The sequence below is a fragment of the Rhinopithecus roxellana genome, chromosome 6 (assembly GCF_007565055.1).
Source record: "Rhinopithecus roxellana isolate Shanxi Qingling chromosome 6, ASM756505v1, whole genome shotgun sequence".
Classification (NCBI taxonomy): domain Eukaryota; kingdom Metazoa; phylum Chordata; class Mammalia; order Primates; family Cercopithecidae; genus Rhinopithecus; species Rhinopithecus roxellana.
In genome coordinates, this window is record NC_044554.1 from 155,062,189 (window position 1) to 155,078,103 (window position 15,915).

The 15,915-nt window shown below is 47.8% G+C and overlaps 1 protein-coding gene across 1 annotated transcript in view; it reads left to right on the forward strand.

Annotated features, from left to right (window-relative positions):
* Positions 1–15,335, forward strand: part of LOC115898208 (putative uncharacterized protein FLJ44672) — a 29,405-nt gene extending 14,070 nt beyond the window's left edge. Inside the window, exons 2-4 of the mRNA XM_030932033.1 lie at positions 13,213–13,350; positions 13,382–13,622; positions 13,785–15,335. Of these exons, the coding sequence (XP_030787893.1) occupies positions 13,213–13,350; positions 13,382–13,622; positions 13,785–14,268 (863 nt within the window). The 3' untranslated portion in view covers positions 14,269–15,335. The remainder of the gene's footprint in view (positions 1–13,212; positions 13,351–13,381; positions 13,623–13,784) is intronic.
* The last annotated feature ends 580 nt before the right edge of the window (positions 15,336–15,915 follow it).

Sequence of the window (15,915 nt, forward strand, 5' to 3'; positions counted from 1 at the left end):
GACCCTGCGGCAGTATAGATGAATCTGAAGAATGGTATGGGATGGGTACTTTCGAATGCAGTTGAGCAGGGGTCTCCAACCACAGGGCCACAGAGCCGGAGGTGAGCAGCAGGCGAGTGAGGGGAAACTTCATCTGTATTTATAGCCCCTCCCATCGCTCACATGACCACCTGAGCACCATGGCCTGTCAGATCAACCGCAGCATTAGATTCTCATAGGAGCACAAACCCTGTTGTGAACTGTGCATGTGAGGGATCTAGGTTGCGTACTCCTTATGAGAATCTAGTGCCTGTTTCTCCCATCGCCCCAGATGGACCTTCTAGTTGCAGGAAAATAAGTTCAGAGATCCCACTGATTGTACATTATCATGAGTTGTAGAATTATTTCATTGTATATTACAATGCAATAATAATAGAAATAAAGTGCACAATATAGGTAATGCACTTCAGTCATCCTGAAATCATTTCCTCCACCCCCAGTCTGTGGAAAAAATTGCCTTTCACAAATTCACTGTTTTCTGTGTGGAGACAGGGTCTTAATATGTTACCCAGGCTGATCTCAAACTGCTGGCCTCGAGTAATCCACCCCTCTCAGCCTCCCAAAGTGTTGAGATTATAGGCGTAAGCCACCACGCTCAACCAAGACTGAGTTTCTTAAACCAAATAAAAATTAGGTGAGATTACTTGAACCCAGGAGGTCGAGGCTGCAGTGAGCCCTGATTGCACCACTGCACTCTAGCCTAGGTAACAGAATAGACTCTGTCTCAAAAAATAAAAAAAATAAAATACATAAAATAAAATAAGTGAATTAGACCAGGCACGGTGGCTCATGCCTGTAATCCCAGCACTTTGGGAGGCTGAGGCAGGCAGATCACAAGGTCAGGAGATTGAGACCATCCTGGGTAACACGATGAAACCCCGTCTGTACTAAAAGTACAAAAAATTAACCAGGCGTGGTGGCGGGTGCCTGTAGTCCCAGCTACTCAGGAGGCTAAGGCAGGAGAATGGCGTGAACCTGGGAAATTCGGAGCTTGCAGTGAGCTGAGATCGCGTCACTGCACTCCAGCCTGGGTGACAGAGAAAGACTCCATCTCAAAAAAACAAACAAACAAACAAAATATTAACCCTTGATGAAGTTCCCAGTAATTCATTCCTTCCTGTTTCCCATAAACCTTTGATTTTTGTTTGCTTTTCACATACCATTTAAAACGTTTAAGAACTTGTGTCTGTTTATATCATCCTCCCCTTTTTTTAAAAGAATGTCTTTTTGTCATTTCCAGCTGGATCTACCATGAAAGACTTCAGAGTCCAGGAAGAGAGACTGACTGGGCAGCATGTTATTCAGGTACAAAAAGACTTGGACTATGACTCAAAAATGGTCAAATAACAGTACATGCATCAAGTGCAATGGGAAGCTCTTCCACAGGGTGAGAGAAGCTTCCAGTTAAAGCGACATTGAAGCTGGATCCTGAAAGATGAGGAAGACTTGTATGAGAGTGGGGAGGGAAGGGGGAGGTGGAGGGATGGGGAATGGGCTGGGATGGGATGGAGGGAGCTGCCCAGGCAGGGAAACCAGCACTGTAAAGACCTGCACAATGAAGATGGCACATTTTGTTCAGGGAATGGTGAATTAAGTGTGGTGGGAGTGCTTTGGAGAGACAGTAATTTGCTTGTATGGAATTTTGCCTGAGAGAATTCATTACAATTTCTAATCTGTTGATGTTATCATGCATCACTGTCCTTGTCAGATAGTTTGGAATAGGTATAATGATCACACTAACACCAAGCATAGTATTTTATTAGTTCTCACAAAATCACAGGTAGGTGCCACAGTTATCCCCATTTTATGAATGAAGACTTAGGGATAATGAGTGATTTGCCCAGGCTCACCTGGATATTAAGACTGAGTCAAATGTCGGGTCTGGTCTGACTTTAATGCTTGCTTTGTTCATGAGCACCACGTGTTGCCTCTCCTATGCAGTTAAGCAGGTAGACAGGTGAAAGAAAAGCCCGTGTTTGTCTCTCCTCACACACTTCTGACTGAATGTGTGTGTGGAGTTTCTACACCAAATTCTCCAATGCTCTGGATATTAACTGGATATCCCACAATTTTATTCTGACACTACCTGGAGTTGGCACAGACCCCACAGATGAGGGGCTCAGTCCCATGAGACCACCCTCATTTCAGATGCCAATGGCAAGTCCTAGGTTGTCACCTGTACCTTTGACCAACCTGTCACAAATCAGGGGTTCCCATGACCGCCTTCTTGGGTTTAATCATTTGCTAGAACCGCTTACAGAACTCACAAAAACAGTTTATTTTCTTTTTTTCTGAGAGACAGGGTCTCATTTTGTTGCCCAGGCTGGTGTGCAGTGGTGCAGTCATAGCTCACTGCAGCCTTGACTGCCTGGGCTCAAGTGGTCCTCCCACCTCAGCCTCCCTAGTAGCTGAGACTACACACCTGCACCACTATATCTGGCTAATTTATTTTTTGTAGAGTTGGGGTCTTGTTATGTTGCACAGGTTGGCCACAAATTCCTGGGCCCAAGCGATCCTCCCACCTCAGCCTCTTTGAAGTGCTGGAATTACAGATGTGAGCCACCACATTGGGCCAGTTCATTTCCTATTACTGGTTCATTGTAAAGGATGCATCGCAGAAACAGCCAATGAAAGAGATATATATGCCAGATGCAGTGGCTCACGCTGTAATCCCAGCACTTGGGAGGCCGAGGTGGGAGGATTGCTTAAACTCAGGGGTTTGAGACCAGCCTGGGCAACATGGTAAAACCCTGTCTCTGTAAAAAATTTTTAAAAAGCTGAGCACAGTGGCTCAAGCCTGCAATCCCAGCACTTTGGGAGGCCAAGGTGGATGAATCACAAGGTCAGGAGTTTGAGACCAGTCTGACCAACATCGTGAAACCCCGTCTACTAAAAATGCAAAAATTAGCCAGGCGTGGTGGCGCGCACCTGTAATTCCAGCTACTCAGGAGATTGAGGCAGGAGAATCGCTTGAACCCGGGGGTGGAGGTTGCAGTGAGCTGAGATCACATCACTGCACTTTAGCCTGGGTGACAGAACTAGACTCTGTCTCAATAAATAAATAAATAACCGAGTGTGGTGGTGTGCACCTGTAGTTCTGTAGCAGGACGAGCTGCAGACAAAACCTCTCAGACACTGAGTTGTAGAAGGAAGGACTTTATTCAGCTAGGAGCATCGGCAAGCTACTGCCTTAAAATCTGAGCTCCCTGAGTGCACAATTTCTGTCCCTTTTAAGGACTCACAGCACTAAAGATTTCACATGAAAGGGTCATAATTGATTTGAGCAAGCAGGGGCTACGTGACAGGGGCTGCATGCACTGGTGGTCAGAGAGAAACAGAACAGGGCAGGGAGTTTCACAATGTTTTTCTACACAATGTCTGGAATCTATGAATAACATCGGTTTCTAAGTTATGAGTTGATTTTTAACTACTGGGTTTAGGCCAGGCAGGCCCAAGCCTGGTTTTGGGCCTGGCGCCAGGCTGCCTGTCTTTGGTTTTACTTCCTTGTTTTTTCTTAAAACAGGTACTGAGTATAAAACAATATGAGAGGGTCTCTCTTTCCTCAGTTCCAGTTACTACAGAACTAGACTCCATCTCACTAAATAAATAAATAACCGAGTGCACAGTGGTGTGCACCTGTAGTTCCAGTTACTAGGGAAGCTGAGATGGGAGGATGTTTTGATCTGGGGACTGGGGAGGCTTAGGTTGCAGTGAGCTAAGATTGTGCCACTGCACTCCAGCCTGTGCCACTCCTGCACTCTAGCCTGGATAAAAGAGCCAGACCCTTTCTCCAAAAAAAAAAAAAAAAAGATGTCCAGGGCAAGGTAAGTGGGGAGGGGCACAGAGCTCACATACACTATTGAACATGCTACACTCCCAGCATCTCCTGTGTTCAGCAACCCAGAAGCTCTGCAATCCTGTTGTTCAGGGTATTTATGGAGGCTTTATTATGCAAGCACCATTGATAAAATCCTTGGCCATTGGTGATTAAGTCGATCTCCAGCCCCACTTGCCTCCTGGAGTTAAGCGGGTGAGGCTGAAACTTCCAAGCCTCTAATCATCTGGTTGCTTCCTCTGGCAGTCAGCCCTCCTCCTGAAGAAATCTAGGAGCTTGCAGCCACCCATTCATCTCAACAACATCCCCAAATACGTTCTTATCATGCTGGAGATCCCAGAGTTCTTAGAGGCTCTTGTGTTAGAAACCTGGGACCAAGACCAAATATTAAAACAAAAGATGCTCCTATCACCTCTATCACTGAGGTCTTTATAAGGACTTTAGAAACTCTGTACCAGGAACCAGGGACAGAGACCAAATATATTTTTATTTTCTTTTCTTGAGACAAAATCTCCCCGTGTCATCCAGGCTGGAGTGCAGTGATGTGATCATAGCTCACTATAGCTTTGACCTCCTGAGCTCAAGCAATCCTCCCACCTCAGCCTCCCAAGTAGCTGGGACTACACACGCATGTCACCCATGCCCAGCTCATTTTTGTAGAGATGAAATTTAGTTATGTCGCCCAGGCTGATCTGAAAGTCCTGGGCTAAAGCGATCATCTCACGTCAGCCTTTCAAGTAGCTGGGAGTACAGGCACATACCACTATATCTGGCTGATATTTACTTTTATTTTTTTTGTAGAGGTGGGGTCTCACTATGTTGTCCAGGCTAGTTTCAAACTCTGGGCCTCAAGTTTTCCTCCTGCTTTGACCTCCCCAAGTGTTGGAATTATGTGTGGAAGCCACCATGCCCAGCAATTACAAGGAATTTTTTTTTTTTTTTTTTTTTTTGAGACGGAGTTTCGCAATTGTTGCCCAGGCTGGAGTGTAATGGTGCGATCTTGGCTTACCACAGCCTCCGCCTCCTGGGTTCAAGCAATTCTCCTGCCTCAGCCTCCAGAGTAGCTGGGAATACAGGCATGTGCCACTACGCCCAGCTAATTTTTGTGTTTTTAGTAGAGACGGGGTTTCTTTCTGTTGGTCAGGCTGGTTTTGAACTCCCGACCTCAGGTGAATCACAAGGATCTTTATAAAAGAAAGAGGGGAGGAGAGTCAGAATTGGAGCAGGAGATGTGGTGATGGAAGCCGAGGTCAGAGAGGGAGATTTGAAGATGCTTCACTTCTGGCTTTGAAGATGGAGTCAGGGACCATGATCCAAGAAATGAGGTGGCTTCTAGAAGCTGGAAAAGCCAAGAGAACACAGTAGAGCATCCAGAAGGAATGCAGCCCTGCTGAACACCTTGACTTTAGCCTTAATAGACCTAGTTTGGGCTTCTGGCCCCCAGAATTGTAAGATGGTTGATTTGTGGTGTTTTTAGCCACTAAATGTAGGAAAGTTTGTTGCAGCCACAAGAAGAAATTAACATGAAGCCAGGCGTGGTGGCTCATGCCTGTAATCTCAGCACTTTAGGAATCCAGGCAGGAGGATCACTTGAAGCCAGGAGTTCAAGACCAGCCTGGGCAACATAATGAGACCCTATCTCTATAAAAAAATTTTAAAAAATGGCTAGGCGCGGTGGCTCGCATCTGTAATTTTAGCACTTTGGGAGGCTGAGGCAGGCAGATCACCTGAGGTCAGGAGTTTGAGACCAGCCTGGCCAACATGGCAAAACCCCATATCTACTGAAAATACAAAAATTAGCCAGGTATGGTGGCACGTGCCTGTAATCCCAGCTACTAGGAAGGCTGAGGCAGGAGACATCCCTTGAAACTGGGAGGTGGAGGTTGTAGTGAGTCAGGATTGCACCACTGCACTCCAGTCAGGGCAAGAAGAGTGAAACTCCATCTTCAAATAAAATAAAATAATAAAAGAAATCAGCCAAGCATGATGACATGCCCCTGTAGTCCCAGCTACTAGGGAGGCTGACGTGGGAGGATTGCTTGAGCCTGGGATTTGGAGGTGGCAGTGAGCTATGATTGTACCACTGCACTCCAGCCTTGGTGGCAGAGTGAGATCTTGTCTCCACAAAAAAAAAAAAAAGGAAAGAAAAAGAAAAAAAGAAAAGAAAGAATAAATGAGCATGGTGGGCATGGGGACAGATGGCAATGTTAAATAGAATGGTTGGGGTGGCCTCCTAAGTGAAAATTAAGCCAAGACTTGAAGGAGGGGAAGGAGCTGGCCGAGGTGCTGAGGAAAGAGGCCTGTAGGCAGAAACAGCGGAATAAAGTGTCTGAGGTGTGTCTGAGGTTCTGGAAGGAGGTCAGTGGAGCAGAAGGAGAGAGGGAGAGAATTAGGGCAGGAGGACCAGGGAGTTGCTGGGCTAGGATCAGCACAGATTGTGTAAGCCCTGGGAGGTTATTGCTGGGGCTTTGGCTTTTACTCTGACTGAGATGGGAACTGCGGGAGGGTTCTGAGCAGAGAGGCGACCTGATCTCTCCCCCGATTTAAAAGCATTCTCTGGCTGCTGAGTTGAGAAAGACTGTGGGAAGATTTGGGTAAAAGCATGGGGGCCAAGCTGCGGCAACATCCAGGCGAGAGATGATAGTGGTCCTGACCAGGGTCATAGTGGTGGTGAGAGATGATCAGAGGAGAGAAGCAGGGGAGGAGGCCAGGGAGTTGCTGGGTGGGGATCTTCAATACATGTTGAAGACACAACAGGATTTCCTGACAGACTGGATGTGGAGTGTGAGAGAAGGCAGGGGTCAAAGTTGAGATAGATTCTTACTGAATTATTAAGTAATTAAAAAAAAAAAAACACTACTGCCTTTCCCAGTCCTATTAAGTATGGGATGCTAGATTAAAGAAATCTCTTTAGGCTCATTGCAGTGGCTCATGCCTGTAGTCCCAGCTGTTTGGGAGGCAGAGATGGGAGTATCTTTTAAGGGCAGGAGTTCGAGACCAGCCTGGGCAACATAGCAAGACCTCCTTTCTATAAAAATATTTTTCAAAATTTAATAAAATGAAATAAATGTAGCTAGGTATGGTGATGTGTACTTATAGTCCCACCTACTCAGGAGACTGAGGTGGGCAGATCTCTTGAGGTCAGGCGTTTGAGGCCAGCTTGGGCAACAGAGCAAGACCCCTCACTCTACAAAAAATTAAAAAAATAGCCAGGTGTGGTGGCACTCAACTGTGGTACCAGCCAGTGGGGAGCTGAGGCAGGAAGATGGCTTGAGCCCAGAAGGTCGAGGCTGCAGTGAGCTATAAGTGCACACACAACTGCATTCCAGTCTGGGCGACAGAGCAGGACCCTGTCTCACAATACAAATAGAATATAAATAAAATATGTGAAATCACAAGTTAGAGGGCTGTAGCCCTTGCAACCCTGGAGCCGTGCAGTGGGGTTTGCATCGCTGGGAATGAGGAGACCCTTGCCCAGTGTTGTTGCCTGACTAATCAGTGTTTTAAAAAATATATTAATCTGTTGGGAGGCCGAGGTGGGCGGATCACGAGGTCAGGAGATCTAGATCATCCTGGCTAACACGGTGAAACCCTATCTCTAATAAAAATACAAAAAAATTATCTGGGCATGGCAGCGGGTGTCTGTAGTCCCAGCTCCTGGGGAGGCTGAGGCAGGAGAATGGCGTGAACCTGGGAGACGGAACTTGCAGTGAGCGGAGATTGCACCACTGCACTCCAGCTTGGGGACAGAGCGAGACTCTGTCTCAAAAAAAAAAAAAAAAAAAATATATATATATATACACACACACACACACACACACACACACACACACATTAATACATATATATTAATTGGTTTGGGCGCAATGGCTCACGCCTGTAATCTCAGCACTTTGGGAGACCGAGGTGATCACCTGAGGTCAGGATTTCAAGACCAGCCTGGCCAACATGGTGAAACTACATCTCTACTAAAAATACACAAAAATGAGCCAGGCATGGTGGTGGGCGCCAGTAATCCCAGCTACTTGGGAGGCTGAGCCAGGAGAATTGCTTGAACCCAGGTGGTGGAGGTTGCAGTGAGTCAAGATTTTGCCACTTCACTCCAGTGTGGGTGAAAGTCAGACTTTGTTTCCAAAAAAAAAAAAAAACAGTATTACTTATGTCAACATGTACCAGTTTTATTATTCATATGTAATGAATATATCTATTTTAAAAATTTGTCCTGCATTATAACAACATAAAATGGTTTTATTAATATGTAATGAATAATATTTTCAAAATTTTGTCTTCTTTTCTAATTTTAATATAATTATTTATATAAAGAAAAAGTCTTAAAAGATCTTCAATAGAGTTAAAAAAATGTAAAGGGATGCTAGACCCCAAAATAGTTTAGACGTGTTCAGAGTAAGCTACATACAACTTGCTACTTTACCTATTTTCTTTCTTTTTTTTGTTGTTTTTTTTGTTTTTTTTGTTTTAGGAGATGGGGTCTCCTCTGCAACCCAGCTGGAGTACAGTGGTGCAATCACAGCTCACTGAACTCCGGGGCTAAGGCTCCTCCTGCCTCAGCCTCCTGAGTAGCTGGGACTGTAGGTATATATGATGATACCTGGCTAATTTTTAAATTGTTTTGTAGACATGGGGTCTCACTTTGTTGGCCAGGCTGGTGTCAAACTCCTGGCCTCGAGTGACCCTTCCACCCCTGCCTCCCATCCTAGAGGTATGAGCCACCCCAACAAGCACTTGTTCAAATTTCTAAAAAAATAAAAAATTTCTAAAGTAAGGCTGTGGGATGATGGCTGGAAGATCAAAGTAGAAAAACAGAAGAATAAGTTCTAATGACTTACACATATTCTTTTGACAGCAAGAAGAACTTTTAGTAGATACATTCCTTACAAACAAACAGAAAGCAAATACAATGTTATACAGGAACTTAAACACACACTGTACAATATTGCCACTTTGCTGATGTCAGTTATGGAAATTCTTCGTGGTTTACTTCACTATCGCTTTCAGTATTTTGCTTCTCTCATCATTTTTATCAACTTCCTCATCTGCTAACTTCTCTCCAAGGTATGTCATATGGTGACATACTGCTGCTGCACGAACATGGCCAGTGTCATCCTATTAAACACGTAGAATCCTTCCCTAACCCTCTGTCTCTGTGTTTTGCATTTTTCTTACCTTTACTGTCAGAAACTCCAGAAAGTCAACTGTACTAATTGATCACCAATTGCTTCATTAACTATACTTTGCTTATATGGAATTTTGCCCAACAGACGTCATTACAATTTCTAACCTTTTTTTTTTTTTCTGAGACAGGGTCTTGCTCTATTGTCCAGGCTGGAGTGGCAGTGGTGCTATCACAGCTGACTGCATCCTCAACCTTTCAGGCTCAAGCATGCCTCCCACGTCAGCCTTTCAAGTGACTGAGACTGTACATGCTTGCCATGATGCCCAAGTAATATTTGGACTTTTCCTATACGTGGGTTCCAAAGGGCTGACTGCAAAACGTGAGTATGCATGAATTTTGGTATATGCAGAAATGGGGGGGCTGGAACGAATCCTCTCTGTGTACCGAGGGACAACTGTATATGTTTTTACAATTATGCTGTAGGACACATATTGTTCCACAGCCTTGAAAATGATAATTTTTAATGACAAATAATTTTGAATTTAGTGATATATATAATAAAAGTAGCAGGTGGACAGGTGTGGTGGCTCACACCGGTAATCACAACACTTTGGGAGGCTGAGGCAGGAGGATGGCTTCAGGCCAAGAGTTTGAGACAGGCCTCAGAAACGAAGGGAGTTACCATCCCAACAGAAATACACATGAATTAGCCTAGTGTGGTGGCATGTTCCTGTAGTTCCAGCTACTTGGGAGGCTGCTGTGGGAGGATCACTTGAGCCCAGGGAGGTTGAGACTGCAGTGAGTCATGATCAGGCCTCTGTACTCCAGCCTGGGTGACAGAGTGAGACCCTGTCTTAAAACAACAAAAAAGTAGCAGCTAACATGAACTGACCAGGTGCCTGTAAATACCATAGATAGTTTAATTTCTTATAACTGTTTCTTATTTCGCTTAACCACTCTGTCTTCAGTTACTCCCAGATTTTCACTGTTTGTGCAGATGACCCTTTGTTTAGATTCAGTTGTCTCCCAAGGTATTTCCAGAAGTGAGATTACTGTGAGTCATGGTGAATGGACATTCTCATTGCCCTTGATGTAAATTGACAAGGTTTTGGGTACCTCCCAGGTATAATCCCAGCACTTTGGGAGGTTGAGGCAGGAGGATTGCTTGATGTCAGGACTTGGAGGAGTGTGGTGAGACAGTGTCTCTATTATTAAAAAAAAAAATTGTCGGCCAGGCGTGGTGGCTCACGCCTGTAATCCCAGCACTTTGGGAGGCTGAGGTGGGTGGATCACCTGAGGTCTGGAGTTTGAGACCAGCCTGACCAACATGGAGAAACCCCATTGCTACTAAAAATACAAAATTAGCTGGGTGTGGTGGCACACACCTGTGATCCCAGCTACTCAGAGGCTGAGGCGGGAGAATCACTTGAACCTAGGAGGTGGAAGTTGCGGTGAGCCAAGATCGCACCATTGCACTCCAGCCTGGGCAACAAGAGTGAAACTCCATCTCAAAAAAAAAAAAAAAAAAAAAAAAAAATTGCAAAGCTTTACCCTGAAAGGCTTATATACAATTTAAACACCCCTCATTGTATAAGAAAGTGCCCATTTCACTGCACCTTTGCCAGCACAGGGTATTATAATTTAATAGGTTATTTTTTGTTTGATGATTTTAAATGGATAAAAGCCCTCATATTACTTTATTTGTCACATTTCAACATCATACCTTATTAGCCCTATTTCTTTTCTGCCTGTAAATGGTGGTTGTTGTTGTTTTGTTCCTTGAGACAGGGTCTGTCACCCAGGCTTGACTGTAGTGCCATAATCATGACTCACTGCAGCCTTGACCTCACAGGCTCAAACTACCCTCCCACTTCAGCTTCCCGAGTAGCTGGGATTGTAAGTGTGCACCACCACACCCAGCTAATTTTTTTCTTTTTTTGGATAGAGACAGGGTCTCACCATGTTGCCCAGGCTGGTCTCTAGCTCCTGGCCTCACGTAGTCCTCCTGTGTTGGCTTCTTGAATTGCTGGAATTTCAGGCATGAGCCACCATGCCTGACCTTGGCTAGTCCTGTATTCTCTAGAGTTCTCTTTACTTTGTGCTAGCCAATCTGTCATACTGTTTCCCTGTTATAATGAATAATTCTCTGTATTAAATTCTAGCACTTTGGACTTTTGAGTGGTTTATGTGTCCTGATTGGACCCTGACTACTACAGAGTTGCTACTAGGAAGGGTCCCAGGAGACAGACCCACACAGATGGCATTTGGGCATAGGTTTGGTTATCCAAGGGACTGTGCGGAGCTCCTTGCCATGGGAAATGGGATGCTGGTGATTTCCAGGAAGTGACCTCACAATGACTCAAGCTACCACTTACTGTTGATTGTGATGAAATGCTAGCTGAGGCACATGCCTTGGGAGCTAAGTGGCTGCTGCATGTGACCACTATGAAGACTGTTGTGGGAAGGGTCCTTTTGGATGTACTTGAGCAGGGGCCCCCAACGCCTGAGCCATAGAGCTGTAAGGAGCCACACAGCAGGTGAATAGTGTTGAGTAAGGGAAGCTGCATCTTTATTTACAGCCACTCCCCATTGCTCACATTCCCCTGAGCCCCACCTTCTCTCAGATCAGCAGCAGCATTAGATTCCCGTAAGAGCAAGCACCCCATTGTGAACTGTGCATGTGAGGGATCTACGTTGCGCTGTCCCTTTGAGAATCTAATGCCTGATGACCTGTCACTTTCCCCAATATCATCTTCAAGTGAGCCACTCCTGGCCCAGTTCCTGTCTCCTGTCGGCCTATACAGGCCAAGCTTCTGCCTCATGACCACCTCTCCAGGTCGAGCTCCTCCTCCTGGCTCCATCTACAGGCCCAACACTTGCCTCAGATAAACTCTTCTGCCCAGCTCCTGTCCAGCTCACGGCGGCCATTGTAGGCCTGAAAATTCCTCAATTCAAACTCTCTAGGCCCGCCTACTTCCCACTGGCCTGGACACACCCAACTCCAGACTTCTTAAAGTCAACTTTGCCAGGCCCACCTTTGGCCTCCCAGCAGCCTTGACAGGCCCAGCTCTTGCCTCATGGCAGCTTCCCAATGCCAGGTTTCTGCCTGCATTGTGGTAGCCTTCATGGACCCAACTCTTGCCTTAACAGCAGCCTCCCCACACCGAGTTTCTGCCTGCGTCATGGCAGGCTCCGACAGGCCCAGCTCCTGCCTCCCAGTGGCCTCTTTAGGCTCATCTCATGCCTCAAGGCGGCCACCCCAGGTGAAACTCCTGCCTTTTGGCAGCCTCTAGAGGCCCAGCTCATTCCTCAAAATGGCCTTTCTACGACCAGCTTTTCCCTTTGGTGACTTCTCCAGGCCCAGAAATTCCTCAGTTCAGCCTCTCAAGGTGGAGTTGCTGCCTCCCTATACCCTCTCCAGGCCCAGTTTTTCCTCCCAGCTGTGTCTACAGTCCCAACTCCTGACTCACAACAACCTATCTTGGCTCAGCTCCTGCCCAGCACCTGGCAGCCTTTGTAGGCCTAAAGCTTCTTCAAGTCAAGATTTCCAGACCCAGATCATGCCTCACAGTGGCTTTGACAGGCCCAGCTACTGCCTGACGATGGCCACTCCAGGCCCAGGCCTTACCTTTCCCCAGTTCCCCAGGCCCAGCTCTTGCCTCACAGCAGCTTCCCCAGTCCAAGTTATAGTCTGCCACCTGACAGCCTCGACAGACCCAGCTCCTGCCTTACACTGGACTATTTAGGACAAGCTCATATATCTTGCAGCCTCTCCGGGCCAAGCTCCTGCCTCACACTGGCCTCTATAGGCCCAGGTGCTCAATTGCACTGGCCTGTTTAGGCCCATCTCATGCCTCTCCTGGACTCTGCAGGCCACGATCCGGCCTCACACAGGATTCTATGGGCCAGGTCATCCCTCACACTGGCGTGTTTAAGATCAGGTCATGCCTCTCCACAGGCCGAGATCCTGCCTGTTGTAGGCCCCTTCAGGCTGAGCTGCTGCTTCAAAGTGGACCCTCCAGGCCTAGCTGTTGCCTGACCATGGCCTCCGCTGGTCAAGTGCTTACCTTTTCGCAGCCTCTACAGGCCAAGCTATTGCCTTCTGATAATGGATTCTGCAGGCTCAAATTGTCCTGAAGTCATCCTCGCCAGGCCCAGTGGGTGTGTGTTGGGGGCCCCAACAACCACGGCCTCTGCCTCACAGTGGAGCCTCCAGGCCCAGCTCTTGCCTCAGCGTGGCCACCTCAGGCCAAGCTCCTGCCTTTTGGCGGCCTCTCCAGGCCCAGCTCTTGCCTCTCGGCATCCTCTCCAGGCCCAGAACTGTTTCTAGTCGGCCTCTCCAGGCCTGGCTCTCCCTCCTGGCCGTGTCTGCTGGCCCACCTCCTGCCACATGACAACCACATTTGGCCCAGCTCCTGGCAGCCTTGGTAGACCCCAGGCTTCTCTACGTCAGGCCTTCCAGGCCCACCTTCAGCTTCCTGGCGGCCTGGAGAGACCCAGCTCCTGCCTGACAAGGGCCTCTCCAGGCCCAGCTCTTGCCTCATGTCGGCCTCCCCAGGCCACGTTTGTGCCTGCCTCGCAGCAGCCTCGACAGGCCCAGCTCCCGCCTGCGAGGTCCTTTTTAGGCTCATCTCATGCCTCACCATGGTCTCCCCAGGCCACCCTCCTGCTTTTCGGCAGCTTCTGCAGACCCGGCTCCTGTGTCCCAATGGCCTCTTTAGGCCCAGCTCATGCCTCACCGTGGCCTCTTTAGGCCCAGCTTTTCCCTTCTGGTAGCCTCTCCGGACCCAGAACTTCCTCAAGTTGGCCTCCCCCAGCCCAGTTGCTTGCTGCCTCCCAGCCTCCTCTCCAGGCCCAGCTCTTTTCTCACGGCTGTACCTGCAGGCTCAATTCCTACCTCCAAACAGCCTCCTTTGACTCGACTCCTGCCCAGCTCCCGGCAGCCTTCGTAGGCCCGAAACCTCCTCCAGTTCAGCTGTCTAGGCCCACCTCTTACCTCGCAGTAGCCTTTCCAGGCCCAGCTCTTGCCTCCTGGCAGCCTTCCCCGGCTACACTCCTGCCGGCCTCTCTACAGTCTCAAGTCGGCCTCTACAGGCCTAGCCTTTGCCTTTCTTATGGTGGCCTCTCCAGGCCTAGTTCTTCCTTCTGGCTGCGTCTACATGCCCAACTCCTGCCTCAAAACAACCTCTTTGGACTCAGCTCCCACCCAGCTCCTGCCAGCCTTTGTAGGCCCAAAACTTTTTCCAGTCAAGCCCTTTAGTCCCACCTTCTGCCTCCCAGTGGCCTGTACAGACCCAGCTCTCACTTAAGAACAGCTTCTGCACATCCTGCTCTTGCCTACCAGAGGCCTCTCCAGGTCCAACTCATGCCTCACGGCTATTTTCCCCAGACCTTGGTCTTGACTTTTGGCTGCCTCTTCAGGCCCAGAACTTCCTCAAATCAGCCTCTCCAGTCCCAGCTGCTGCCTCCTGGCCTCGTCTTCGGTCCCAGCTCTTCCTCTGGCTGCATCTGTAGGCCCAGTTCCTGCCTCACAACACGCTCTTTGGCCCCAGCTGTTGCCCAGCTCCTAGAGTCCTTTGTAGGCCTGAAACTTTTTCAAGTTAAGCTGTCTAGGCCCACAGTCTGCCTCGTGGCAGCCTGAACTGGCCCAGCTCCTGCCTGACAATGGCCTCTCCAGGCCCACCTGTTTCCTTGCAGAGGCCTTTCCAGCCCCAGCTCTTTCATCATGGTGGCCTTCCCCAGCCATGTTTCTTCCTGCCTCCCGGCAGCCTCAACAGGCCTAGCTAATGCCTCACACTAGCATCTCTAGGCCCAGCTGCTGTCTCACACTGGCCTCACCAGGCCCATCTCCTGCCTCACGACTGCCTCCCATAACCCAGCTCCTGTCTCACTGTGGTCTCTCTTACACCGCTCCTTCCTCACAATGGCCTCATCTGGCCCATCTTCTGCCTCACAGTGGCCACTCAGGGCCCATCTTCTGCCTCATGGTGGCCTCTTCTGATTTTGCTCTTGCCTCACAGTTGCCTCTTCCAGATCCAGCTTTAAGTCTTTGATGGTCAACAGCATCAAGGAGCCTAAAGCTTCCCTGGACTCTCATTTGTTCACTTCACAGCAGAGTGCTTTAGCAAAAGCCGTCTCTTCTTTTAACCTTGAGAGTGGATTTCTGACAAATCAATAGTAAATTCTGCCTGTGTGGTTTCACAGTGATTTCTGTTTTATTTAGTGTCTCATGGCTTTTCTTGTCTTCTGGAGGTAAGGATGGGAATGAACCTTGGGCCCTTTGTATTTGCCCCGGACATGGTAGCTTCTCACTTCATGTCTTCTATTTTTATATTTTTTACAGTTTTCTTTTTTTTTTTTTTTTCTTTTTTTCCTTAGTCTTGCTCTGTCACCCAGGCTGGAGTGTAGTCATGTGATTATGGCTCACTGCAGCCTTGGCCTTTTGGCCTCAAGTGATCCTCCCAACTCAGCATCTTGAGTAGCTGAGACTACAGGCACATGCCAATATGCCTGGCTAATTTCTGTTTTTTTCTGAGAGGTTGGTTCTCACTAGGTTGTCCAGGCTGGACACAAGCAGTCCTTTTGCCTGGGCCTTCCAAAGTACTGAGATTACAAGCATGAGCCACCATGCCTGGCCTGCCATTTGCTTGTCATGAACTATGAAGAATTTACTTTTTGATTAATATACTATGACTATATACATGTATGTATATATAGATACATTAAATTTTTCTTTGATACCAATTTTTTCTTTTTTTTTGAGGCAAGGTACTGCTTTGTCATTCAGGATGGAGTGCAGTGGTGTGATCTCAGCTCACTGCAAACTCTGCTTTTTTGAGTTGTGATCCTCCCACCTCAGCCTCCTGAGTAGATGCGACCCCAGGTATAAGCTGCCATGCCCAGGTAA